Genomic DNA, 13711 nt, shown 5'->3' on the forward strand with positions numbered 1-13711 from the left:
GAACGACAACGTCCCCTTCGTAACAGCCCACGTTTTAAAACTCCAAAAGGACCGATTTTCACGTTCTCATTTCCAGTCAACGCTCTAACAAGGCCACCCTATTTAGTACAATTTTCTAGACTATAAAAGCAGAGTGAAGAAGATGTGTTAACTGGTCAGAATAAAATAACAACTTGAACCAAAATTCTGGGCGGGGCCGTGTATCAAAAAAGAGACCAGCTGGAGGCTCCTGCTTCCAGGATGGCTGAAAAAGCCCCACCCAGACCCAGCCTCCTGCAGACGGTAACGTAACCTCTGGACAAAAATACCAAAAAAGCATTACCTGAGAGCACTAGATAGTGAGCAGAAGACAACAAACTGTGAAGGGGAGCTGAAATTTAGGGAGGAGTTACTGACACGGGGAGAATCACCGTCACTTTTGCCCTGAGAGTACGCCAAAGTCGGTACCATGCAAGACAGCTTAAACTCGCATACAACACCCAAGTCTTTCTGGCCTGAAGAATGAGGAAAAGAGTTTGGGGCAACCACAGCCCCTGGAAGAAAGGAGATTCCAGCATGGAGAGAGCCAGACAGGGGGAGCTCCATGGGCTGGGTATAAACTGCCCAGTCTCCGGGCCACGCCTGAACCACGCATGCTTGGCCCTGTTTGCAAGCAGACCGGCTAAAGACAAAAGGGCTGAACTAGCATTTGCGTTGCCACTCGAGAGAGGGAACGTGCAGTCTGAGTCCAACCAAATTAACTGCCTGCTAAAACTAAAATCTCAACACTTTTCAGACAAATAAAACAAAATCCACAGCCTTCAGAACATTCACAATGTTTAATACAAAACTGTTTGATGCGATGTACAAAGAACCAGAAAAACATGACCCAGTCCTCAGGAAAAAAGAAACTCAATTACAACAAATACTCAGGGCTTCCCTGGTGGCGCAGTGGTTGAGAATCTGCCTGCCAATGCAGGGGACACGGGTTCGAGCCCTGGTCTGGGAAGATCCCACATGCCGCGAAGCAACTCGGCCCGTGAGCCACAACTACTGAGCCTGCGCGTCTGGAGCCTGTGCCCCGCAACAAGAGAGGCCGCGATAGTGAAAGGCCCGCGCACCGCGATGAAGAGTGGCCCCTGCTTGCCGCAACTAGAGAAAGCCCTCACACAGAAACAAAGACCCAACACAGCCAAAAATTAATTAATTAATTAATTAATTTAAAAAAAAACAATTTGGTAAATTAAACATTTAAAAAACAAACAAACAAATACTCAAATGACCCATATGTTGGAATTAGCAGACTAAGATGTTAAAGTAGCTATCGTAACTGTGCTCAATGAAGGAAAGCATACTCTGGGAAAAAAACAAAAACAAAACAGGAAATCTCAGCAGAGAAACAAACTGTTATTCTTAAAAACATGGAAATTCTGGAACTGGAAAATACAGTATCTGAAATTTAAAACTGACTCAATGAGCTTAACAGCAGTGTAGACACAAGTCAGTAAACTTGATGACAGATCAACAGAAATTATCAAAGATAAAAAATTTTTTCAAAAATGAACACAGCCACTGAAAACTGTGGGACATCAAAATGTCTAATATACATAGAACGGAGTCCCCAGGGAAAAGAGGGCAAGAATGGGACAGAAAAATATCTGAACAAATACTGAATAAAAATTCCCCAAAATATGATTTAAAAAAACATAAATTACTAGACTCAAGAGGCTTAGTGAACCCCAATCAAAACACAAGTCAAAGAAAACCATGCAGAGGCATATCACAGTCAAACTGCTGAAAACCAAATTTAAAGAAAAAGTCTTGAAAGCAGCCAGAGAATAATAACACATTACATACAGGGAAACAAAAATCTGAGAAATCACTGACATATCATTTCAAAGAACGGACGCCTGGAAACAGTGGAAAATCTTTAAGATGCATGAAAGTGGTGGCCTCCCCACCTAGTAGGGAGTTTTTCAAAAGACAGGCCTTCAAAACCCCCGGCACAACGCTACCCTCCATCTGACTTCCATTAAACATTCATGTCTTCCGCTCCAGGAGCTAAGGAACCTGATTCGACTGTTCAGAAAACAGGCAAGAGACGGCGAGAGAGCAGTCACCCACTGTCCCAGCCTCTGTGCAGCCGTCCCACACCATTCAGGTGAGAGACCCCTGCAGCTGGTGGCACGTACCCCATCTCCCTGGGGGCAGTGCTGTCACCACGCCCAGGCCCTACCCCATTTGAACTGCAATTCTCTTTACATAAAGCATTTGGGGCAGGAGGGTGGCCGTGAAGATCACATTTACTCTAAGCCAGACCCGATGTAGTTTCCCCTTTGTTATGTAAGTAATAGAAAAGAATGAGGGATTTTAACATATTAACCCCAGCAGGTACCCCCTAAAACAACGCCTCTTTCCTTACACAAACAGCTAGCATTCATGCCCATTGTGCTGCTGGCACCCTGAGCAGAAGAGAAGCACAAACTGCCCAGGATTTTCTGAAATGGCATGTAGGTTCCTGGGTTGATTCTTTTAGTCACAATGCTCATTTCAAATCATTTTCCCTGAAGGACTGGAATCGGACAGATTGCCTGGGAACCACTCTGCTGCTAACTTTACAAAGACCTGTTAACTGCAACATAATGGATAGGTCACGTCTGCACCCTCGGTGGACAATCCACTCTGAGATGCTTCATAACAGTGCCATTCTCCCACAGGGGAGAGCTGCCGGTCCCTTGCAGCCCTGATACCTGGGTAGTGTAGACTCTATGCCCAAGAGGTTGGCAATTCAACTGCTGCCCAAAAAAACTGCCTCTCTTAAATAGAAAACAGTCCAAATATTTAGAGAATGGAGTGAAACTGTCCAGCCTGAAAGTGTTTCTTCTTTTTCAGAAGAACTTGAAAAAAATGTGTATCACTAATACAAACAAGCTGTTCAAAACTGCCCCCCATTTGGAAAGTCTCTGGCATTTTCTGACTAGGCATTGTATTGTTGCAATGAGCTACGCAGTAATCAAAGAGGACTTATTTCCCACCAGAGTTAAAAGGAAGGATTAGTTCTGGTAAGTTCTCGGACGAATTTCAGTCGCTGTTAACTGTGGTGGCATCGGGTTCTCTACATCCCTATCAAATTCAAAGAAAACTCAGGAAAACGGAAAACAAAGGCTGCTTTATTATTCTATTTGAGCAGCATCTACCTTTCACAGAACAATTTTTTTTAAAAATTTCGATGACATTCAAAAAGTTGTTAACTAAGAAAATAAGTGAAATGTATTTGGGAAGACGTCAATAAAAATAATCTCCCCGTTCAACACTTTCTTAATATACTCGATAAATTCTGGGATCAAAAGTTTGTAGAACCCTACAGTGTTTGAATAGCCTCAGATTATAAATTCAATTAAATAAAATACAAGAAAAGATTAGCAGCAGTAGTAAGAGAGTAGCAGGATTCCTAAGAAAGAAAATTTAAAACAAAGATTTGTGCAAGAGAAGAAGGAGTGGTAACAGTTATGACACAAGGGAAATTATACAGCAGATACAAGGAGGCTTCATCAGTGAAGTGAGTCCTTAACAGAAGCGGACGTCCATGCTGCGCTCCACCTCCTCTGACAGGAAGGAATAAGTAGGAATCAAATAATTTTTGGGCACCTTTCTAGATTCCTTACTTGTATTATCTTAGATTCCTCTTTAATCCTGAAGTCAAAGGAGTTAATTAACTTACCAAAGATGACAAAATGACTACTTAATCCCAGGTCTATATCACTCCAAAACGCATACTTTTCCATTATACCATGATGCTGCTTAGAAAATATTTCACATGAATTAGCTCCTTAATGAAATAAATTTTTAAAAAACTGGTGTAGCCTAAACATTCCTCTTCTAGGCAAATTCTTCCTAAATACTACACTAATTTTCTTAAGCAAGCTTCTAGCAATGATGGCCTATCAGACCTTTACCCTTCTTTGCTACCTTTTTCTGGAAAGTACCTAAGCTGCAGGGTAAGTAGTTGCCAGGTGGCTTAAGATTTGCTCTAAGGCCTCACATTTAAGAGAAATGGGTAATCTCCCTCTAGATTGACAAGTTTACATCAGAAGGTGGATAAACAAAGTACTCAGAACTAAAGCTCTATCCTGCATATTTGGCTATTATTTTTGCTGTAAAATACAGCATCCTAACCATAACAGATGGAGTAAAGAATGAGAAAGAACCTGCAAGAGACTACAGAAAAGGTTCAGGATCTCCAACTCCAAAAATATCAAACCCCCGACTCCAGTCTCCCAGAGGACTTGTATCCGATCCTGTGAAATGAAACAGATCGCCTTCCTAAATCCTTTGGGAGGTGATTAAAACCGCAGCTTCTGGAATCAGACACACTAAAACTCAGCTCCTCCATGATTGCTAATCATGACCTTGTGCAAAGTAATTAACCTCTCTAAGCCTCAGTTTCCACAGATTTAAAATGAAGAAACCATACTAGTTCATTATATAAGTTCCATAAATGCTGAATTACAGTGCCTAGACTATGAGTGCTTCTTAAGTGTTAGCTTTTCATTATCATTCTCATTATCAACATCTTTGTGATGACATAGAATAAGTCCATGAGGTCAACGAGAGGGTTCTGTAAACCTTCACGGGGCCAGTTTCAGTACTGGAGCGTCTTAGGAGATTTCTGACGTAAGTAGCAGAGATGGAACTGGCAAGGCCTGAAAGGAATGAAATAGGAGCAAGGAGAAAATTTCATGGGGAAAGAATCTGTATAGGTTTTTTTTAAAAAAAGCATGTTTATGGAAAAGAGATTAAGAATGAATTCCTCTCTCATGCAGTAAAACAAAAGGCTCATGTTTCTATTACCATGATGGGGACGCCAATGTCAGGCCACAGAAGGTCCTCTGAGGGTAGCTTGGGGGAATTCCACACCACCACGACCTTGTTCAGGTAAGGGAGGCCATTCAGCCTCTCGAGCGAGTTCATGAGCACCTCCTCCCGCTCGTAGGTCAGCATCACCACTGTGAACTGCTCCCGTGGGACGTTGCCGCCCAGTGAGGCCTGGAACTCCTTGCCGGAGCCCCCGGCCCCGCCACCAATAGGCCGAAAGCCAGTCCCGGAGCCCAAGAATTTGGCCTCTGAGGGCAGCACAGGGTCAAACGGTGTGTGGGGGAAAAGATGGAAAGGTCCTGGCGCAGAGTTCCAGCTGCGATAGAAGTCCGTGACGGTCAAGGTGAAGTTGCGGAGGTACTTGGGGGAGGCGTAGGGCGGCTCCGTCTCCACGGGCCCCAGGTCCAAGTCCCCGTTGTCGGCCATGTTGGGGTCGGTCCCGGCTGCCTTGCCTGAGCGATGGGGGATCTCGGCCGCCGCCTCTTCCCGGATGGGAGCGGCTGGGATCTGGATGCGAGTCCTAATCACAGCCAGCACGGTACTGAAAATACTGTCCGCGGTGGAGAAGTAAGTCTCCCAGAGGAAGCGGCCTTGCCGCCTCATGGCCAGGAGGTCGCTGTCGGAGAGGCTCCGCAGCAGGAAGTGGACCTCGGTCACTCGCGGCTTGGGCACCACCAGCGCGGCCTCGCTCCACTGCAGCACGTCCTGGTAAGGAAGCTGCACGTGCTCCCCCAGCACAACCGGGACAGCACCAACCTCCAGGGCTTCAAAGAGCCGTGTGGCACACCCAGAGGAAATAACCAAGCGAGGGTCCCCGGGAGTGATAATGAGGGCGAAGGTGGAGAGCTTCAGTAATTCTAAGCGGTCTTCCCGCTCCCCACACAGCGCCCACTCAGTAGGCAGACTGGGTTTGGGCTGGTTTTTGCAGGTAAATTCTACCAGGACCTGATCTAGTTTGCTGTCCTGTACTGCCTTGAGGGTGGCAATGATACGATCATCGTAGTCGGCTGGAGGGTCGCCCTCCATCTCCTCCTCAAAGGAGCGGGCCTCCTGAAGGCTGGATCTCAGCGACTCAATCTTCTCACCCTGGAAGGTGAAGAGATATTTCCGCTTCACTGGCACCTGTGGTGGGATTTCCATGAAGTTGGGCTCTGACATGGCGTGGACTAGTGGCGACACCACCAAGTCAAAGCCAGGCCGGTACTGGGCAGCATAGAAAGTGGACTGGGCCACCATGGCCCGGCCTGTACTGACATTGTACAGCAAATTCTGGGTGTCTGACTTCCGAGACAGACTGATGATGACGTGGTTGTGTCCGTCTGTCCGCCAGTGTGGTAGGGAGTACAGCTGCTTCTCCAGGTCAGCAGGCCGCAGCACTCCCAGCTCCTGCATTTCCCCCACTAGGATCACATAAAGGCAGGCAATATCTGCATTTTCTGTAACATAAACATTGGCTCGTGCTGTGGCCTGAAAAGCCTGCTTGACCAAGGGATCCAGGTAGCTGCCAAAGGCAAACTGGTCACTGTCATAGACGTAGACTGGGAAACCAGAGGTGAGAGGGCAACGAGAATAATCAAAACAGTTGTGCAGCCGGCAGCTCCGTAGGACCTTTGGGGGAGGGAGGCCGATATCGTCCTTCTCTGGGAGGAGTCGGATGGGCAGAGAGAGTTTGGGCTGATTTTGGGCCATCAGTTCTTTGTAAGAGTGCTCGGTCTGGCTGATGACGTTCTTGAGCTGAAGCAGGTCCTGCTTGGCATTCTCAATGCTCTTCTTACAGGCCTCGATCTTCAGGTTCAGCTTGGCGATTTCACTGTTCAGCTCTTGCCGCTTGGCTTCCAGCTGCAAGAGCTCTTCACTGACAGACTCCCGAATGCGGCAGAGATCCAGCACGTGCTTCACCTCGCAGAGCTCGTTACCAGCCCGTGGGCCAAAGATCCGCTTGCCTGCCTCATCCGCTTCGTCCAGGGTGGTGAGATAATAGTGGGCGATGAGGGGGAAGAACACTAGAATGACGAAGAGCGTGAAGCTGAGCCACGTGAGCCGAATGCGGTTGGACCACCGCAGCATGCAGGTCTGACCTCCGTTCCCCACGCCCCCATTCCGCAACATGGTATAGCCCGTCATGAGTTCCTCTGTGGCTCCTGCCCTGCTGCTCACGTTGGGTCACTCGCCATAACCATGAGCTGCTACCAGACAAGACTCGACCTCTTCTCACTCACGTGTTTCCGGAAGAGTTAGTGTGCTCCCTGGACAAGGCACCAAATAAAATGGAAATTTCATTTTCCTCAGCTGTGACTGAAGTAGTCTCTGACCCTACTCCAGCAGACTTTAAGTTCTGGTTGTTGACCAAAGAACATGTCCTTAATCTTTATCAAACAGTAAAAGGTACCACATTGCTGATGAGATGGAAGGGAAGAGGTCCCTGATGGTGGAACCCAGGAAAGAGACCCAGGAATCAGACTGACTTTGTCAACTGCCATAGCTCTCGTTCCTTGGTTTTGCTGACCAACACATATGCATAGTTACTATTCACAGTTATAAAGTAGCTGGTTAGAACAGAAATAAATGCCAGCCTCTTAACAGTGTCATTGCCAACAATCAGGCCTGCAAAAGAAAGAGAAGCATGTCAGTCTTGAAGACATTATGTTCAACAAGCCTGCTCTCCCCCTGTAACTTTCTGGAAAATGCTTAAATCTTATAAGATGGAACAATGGTTGGATCATTGGTGTGTGTCTCACAGAACATTTTAAGTCCAAGATAGGTTTTGTTTGGTATGGATATTTTACTTGTGGTTAGTAAGAGATGGATAAGGTAAGTGTCCAAAAACAGTTTCAGTGTTTAGACACACACACCTTCTTCCTATTTAATTGGCTATAGAGCAGCATTAGAGCCCTATAAAATGATTACCAGCTACATTCAACAGAGGGCAAAAATGTTCACAACAATTTGTTATTCTAGACTTAGGCATCATCATTAGACAAAGAGAAACACCCTCCTATCTATGTTCATTCCTGACATGAAAGTTGCCTTTTGAACTAGTGGAAAACAAACGAACAAAAAAACACCTCTGCGAGAAGCTCCATTTGTTATATTCAGAGTTGAAAAAAGCTGACGAGAACTCTCTTGATCTTTACCCAGCAGTGGGTGCAGTAATCCAGAGATAAAATGTATTTTTCAGTTTGCTTCTCATTTATCTACTGTTAGCACACATCATGTGCTCCTTCTTAAAATATAAATAGTAACTTGGTCTTTCAGAAAGAACACTATACTTCGAAATGAGGGGCATTATTTCTTATCCTCGGAAGAGATTTGCTGTCAGACCTTACGCCCCAGGTTTCTAATCTCCCAAAATGGAGATAAGTGTACGGAGATAACAACATATATTGTGTTGCTATGAAAATAAAGGACAGAGGATGTGAAGGTACTTCAGGCTAAAAAATCTTGAAACAGCATTCCCAGTCCTATTCTCTTACCAAACTTTACTATCACAGGTTACAAAAGCTTTTCACTTGCTTTCACCTCAAATTCAATACATCTAGAAGTGAATTCGTAATGTTCTGTGCCAAAGAATACCCCCAATTTCCTTCATTCATTCCCTCCAAAAAGTATTTACCATACTCTTTTCATGTCTAAGACATGCTAAGTATAACTGTGGGCGAATCTAGGATGTAAAATAATCCTCGACCTCATGGAACTTCCTTTAGCCTAAAAAGATATAAACAAATAGCAAGGATACTACCACAAGGCAGTGTGAAGTAAGTAGTACTTTTTGGATGCTCAGTCACTCTCTCTAGCTTCTACCTTTGTTAAGGATATATAACTATTAAATGTTTGATAGAGTCTTCTCTCCCTTTAAGTAAAAATAAAAAGTGATGACAATGTTACTAAAAGGTTTGAATAAGGAGACCACGAGATAAGGACAACAAAAACCAAAAAATAATCAATCATGGAAAAGCGTAAATTTGGATGATCTAAACTTGATAATTAACAGCTGACCAAATATCCCAAAGAATGTAGGTCAAAGTTCCTAAAGCATTATCCTTTTAATTCAAATGTTAAAATCTCTCTTTTTGGTTTCAGAAAAATGTTCTCTGCACTTATGATCAAATCGTAACAAAGATAGAATGAAGTGGAGGAAAAAAAGAAGGCATAATCCAGGCGACTCAGCTGATTCATTCCCTTCTTACCACATGGCTCAGGGTCCTTCCTTTCTCTGACTCATGTAGCATTACACTTCAGTATACAATTTCTGGAAATAGTGAACTCCGGGGCTTGCTCTCCTGATAGAAAATAGAGAAGTGACATGCTATTAGAAAAATACTCAATACTGAAGGTGCTATTAAAGAATTTATTTATTGCCTACTATGAAAAGGTTTCTCTTATGTATATAAGGTAAGCATAGAATTTATTGCTCAAATGGAGGCACTCTTTTAAGTGAAAAGGGGTCCTATTAATAAATACGCTGGGACAAAAAGCGTAAGTCGGCATTCTCAAAGGCAAACCATCCAGCTATATGGTTACTTATTTATGAGCTCTAAGAGGGAATAAACCAAAATGCTAAAATGTAGAAAAATCCTTACCTTTCAAAGTATATACTGAGATATTTATAGAGGATTTATCTGGAATTTGCTTAAAAATAAACAGGATGAGGGTGGTGAGGAGTATTCTGGGATATCAGTGAAACAAGATTAGCCATGAGCAAATTACTGTTGACACTGAATTATGGGGATACATGCATATCTGCTTTTATATATGTTTAACATTTCTCATATTAAAAACTCAAAAATAAATTATACAGAGTCTAAACAAAATGTTTTTTTAAAAGTTATTTGGAGACTGACGATACTTAATCTAATATTGCTAGTGCTACCAACCTACAGTGAACAGAACTGGGAATAGAAACCAACGTTCTAATGGAAACCAGTAATTCAACAATGACTCAAAAAATTTTATCCCCATCATGTTCCATCTCTTTTACTGAAATTAGGCAAAAGTGTCATCAGTGCCCAAAAGCATGAACTTTCTTTCCTAAACAGCTAATTAAATTATTGCAAGCACAAAAGAAAAAGAAAACCCTTAGAATCTCTTCTGTCATTCTCTGGAAAATGACAACGAAGGTGTTAGGATCTAGAAATAAATGTCACCTGGAACACTGATAAGGAGCAATCTCATCAATTCTGCCATCTGCCACAGCACTGAATGCCCAACTTGTCAGCCTGCCCCCTACAATGCAGTCTACGCACAGCAATCAGAATCATCTTCTTAAAACACGAGTTAGACCAGGGATCTCCTTTCCTTAAAAATTTTCAGTGCTTTCCCGCTACACCGCCAGGCCCTTCATAACTAGCTCCCCGACCACCAAGCTAATCTCATATGACATCACTGCCATACTTGCTCATTCAGCTTTAGCTACGCTGGCCTCCTTTCAGTTCTTCAACCAGCCAAGCTCTTAACTGCTTCAGAAGCTTTATACTTGCTGATCTTTTAGTCTCGAATGCTCTTGCCTAGGCTCTTCTCTGGTTGACTCCTCCTCATCCTTCAGATCTTAATTTCTTGATATTCCTGTTTAAGGTAGCCTTTCTTACCCTCTGACACTTTCTGGCACTGATCTACTGATTTCCTTCATAATATCTTTTCATTTATGTATTGTCCCTTTCTGCTTTGCTGGCACCCAGTCGTCCTCCTACCTCATATAGAAAGCACTCCTCAAGGCTTTTGACATAATCTGGTACTGAATCCATTCGTTGAAATGGCGTCAACCCCCAAAGTACCCCCAAAATACTAGTAGACCAGTATTTCCAGCTCCCTAAAGGATACCTCCCCTAGGATACACTATGGCCATTACATGATTCCAAATATTCCCTCTTTCCAATAACTTTCAGTTCTGCCCATGATATTACACTCTTCTAGTCTTACAAACTAGAAACAATGTGATATACAGCAAGGAGTATAGACCTCAGAGCTAGCCAGATCTGGATCAAACCCCAGCTTTGTAAGCTATTAGACGATCACTTAACCACTCTGAGCTGCATTTTTTTCTTAAGTAAAAGAGAACACTCATGTTCAGGATTGTTATAAAAATTAGAGATATAGCAGTGAGTAAAAAATACCCTGTACAGTATCTCACATATAGCAGTCTATTTATTAGCTACAAGTCCTGGAGTTATTTTTAGATCTGCCAAACTGCATCCATTCTTTTTTATAATAATAATAATTATGGTAATAATATATTTATAATAATAATAATTTACAATAATGTTTGCATTTATCCCTTCCTTTTATCCAACTGCTTTCAACCTAGTACTGGACCATAACAAACCATTATGCCTAATCTCACATTCCCCATCAGTTTATCCTGTGCATTACTCTAAATCAATCTTTTTTATTTCCTCTAATAATGCTTTAGCTTGAATAATTTCAACTGACCTGTCTTTGAGTTCACCAAACCATTCTTCTGCTATTTCTAGTTTAAGGTTAATTCCATCCAATAAATTCTTAATTTCAGGTATTATATTTTTCAGTTCAAGAATGTCCATTGGGGCTTCCCTGGTGGCGCAGTAGTTGAGAATCTGCCTGCTAATGCAGGGGACACGGGTTCGAGACCTGGTCTGGGAAGATCCCACATGCCACGGAGCAACTGGGCCCGTGAGCCACAACTACTGAGCCTGCGCGTCTGGAGCCTATGCTCCGCAACAAGAGAGGCCGCGATAGTGAGAGGCCCGTGCACCGCGATGAAGAGTGGCCCGCGCACCGTGATGAAGAGTGGCCCCCGCACCACGATGAAGAGTGGCCCCCGCTTGCCGCAACTAGAGAAAGCCCTCACACGAAACAAAGACCCAACACAGCTAAAAAATAAATAAATAAATAAATAAAGTAGCTATTAATTAAAAAAAAAAAGTGGTAACTCTTGGGAAGAAACAGAGAAAGATCACTTTTTATTATTAAAAAAAAAAAAAGAATGTCCATTAAGTTCTTTTTTAGAGATTTCATTTCTCTATTGAAATTCTTCATCTATTAATTTTTTCCATCTTTTCCTCCATTTTCTTTAGCACATTTATGAGAATTAAATTTCTTATCTAATTCCAACATCTAGGGCGCCTGTGGATTTTATTCTATTTTTCTCTTGATTGTAGGTCATATTTACCTGTTTCTTTGTAATCTTGCGATTTTTTATTGTGTGTTGGACACTGTTTAGAAGAACTATAAACACTGGAGTAAACACAATTTTCCCAAGAGATGGCATACTTTTCTTTTTTTTTTTTTTTTTTTAACCCTCTACCAGTCTGGCAGTTATATATTCAATTTATGACTTAAGTTGAAAATTTAACATTATCTCTAATATTTTATCCCTCTTCTTAATAAAAGATCTTTACCTATGATGACCTCTCTCTTGACTTTTACATCAATATTGACTGATATTTTAGCTCCATCTTGTTTTTACACTCTCAATGTTAGCCCTTATTATCATTACTGCAATTCATGCTTGTTTAGATTCACCCACATATTTACCAATTTCCTTATTCAGAATTCCACTCCTTTTTGCATTTTATTCCTTCCCTCTGGTTGCTTCTTTTTTCCTGAAGTAGTTCCTCCAGTGAGAGCCTGTTGGTGGTAAACTCTTGTTTTCTTGTGAAAACACTTTATTTCACCCTAAATCCTGAATAATGATCTAGCTGGATATACCATTCTAGGTTAATAATTCTTTTCCACCAACAGTGAAGAATCCTCTGGATTCTATTATTGCTGTTGAGATGTGAGATGTCGGTCTAACTGTTGTGCCTTGTGGATAACCTGACTTTTCATTCTGGCTATATTTAAGATCTTTTTGCCTTTGGAATTCTGCATGTGTCTACATGTGGAATCTGGGGGGTGGGGAACGCTCAGCACTCATCAAACTTTCTGTTTCTTAAGATGTGTGTCTTTCATCAATCCAGAAAAGTCTCAGTCATTATCTGTTTGCTTTTTTTGTTTATTTAGTCATTATCTATTTGTATAGTGCCTGTCACTCATTCTCTCCTTTTTGAACTTCTATTAGATGACTAGACATATGTCAGACCTCCTCATTTCATACTCCATGTCTTTAAACCTTTCTTCTATATTTTCTCTTTTGTCCTTTGTGCTACCATCTGGAAATTTCCTCAGGTCTATCCAGTTGAGGGGTCAGGAAACGTTTTCAGTAAACAGCCAGAGAGTAAATATATTAGGTTTTGGGAGCCACAAACAGTCTATGTAAAATATTTTCATTTGTCTCTTTTTTTAAACAACCCTTCAAAAATGTAAAAACCATTCTTTCCATGCAGGCTGTAAAAAAATAAGCCACAACCAAGATTTACCCCACAAGCCATAGTGTGCCAACTCCTGATCTAATTCATTAATTCTCTCTTCTGTGTCAAAGTGGTTGTTTATCCTACCCACTGAGTTTTAATTTCAATGACTATTTTACATTTCCAGAAATTCTATTGACCCTTTTTAAAAATTTGTCTTATTTTTATGATAGCACCTATTCTTTCTCACGTTTTCTATTCCTTCTCTTCATGTGTTTAGTTTGTTCTGTCTGCTGATTCTTGCTCATAGAGGAATAGTAGATTGTTTCCTCCCATGCTTTATAATTCTGTATTGAGTTCATTTTTAGTTGTGCTTTATTTCTGGGAAATCTATGTGGTCTGGGTTGAAGATATGTCCTTCCAGAACAGTTTGTGTCTTCCAGATACCTCTGTCATGTTATCAGCCTTAGACCACTTTTTATGTCAATTCTCAGTCTGGAGATTCTCCCAGATCCCACAAGTACTGTAAATTTGAACACAAAACTCGTATGAAGGGAAATCCATGGTCATGAGTTCTCAGTGAATATTCCCTT

The 13711-nt window shown here is 42.1% G+C and overlaps 1 protein-coding gene across 2 annotated transcripts in view; it reads right to left on the reverse strand.

The window, feature by feature from the left end:
* EXTL3 (exostosin like glycosyltransferase 3) overlaps positions 1 to 13711 on the reverse strand; it is a 64630-nt gene that overhangs the window by 37617 nt on the left and 13302 nt on the right. Inside the window, exons 2-3 of one of the 2 annotated variants that reach the window (XM_082402773.1) lie at positions 9042 to 9134; positions 4831 to 7458 (exon numbers count right to left, since the gene is read on the reverse strand). In XM_082402773.1, coding sequence (XP_082258899.1) covers positions 4831 to 6978 — 2148 coding nt within the window. In that variant the 5' untranslated portion in view covers positions 6979 to 7458; positions 9042 to 9134. The remainder of the gene's footprint in view (positions 1 to 4830; positions 7459 to 9041; positions 9135 to 13711) is intronic. The other variant, XM_082402774.1, reaches the window with a different exon arrangement.

Source organism: Balaenoptera borealis (genome assembly GCF_965194805.1).
Source record: "Balaenoptera borealis genome assembly, chromosome: 8".
Taxonomy (NCBI): domain Eukaryota; kingdom Metazoa; phylum Chordata; class Mammalia; order Artiodactyla; family Balaenopteridae; genus Balaenoptera; species Balaenoptera borealis.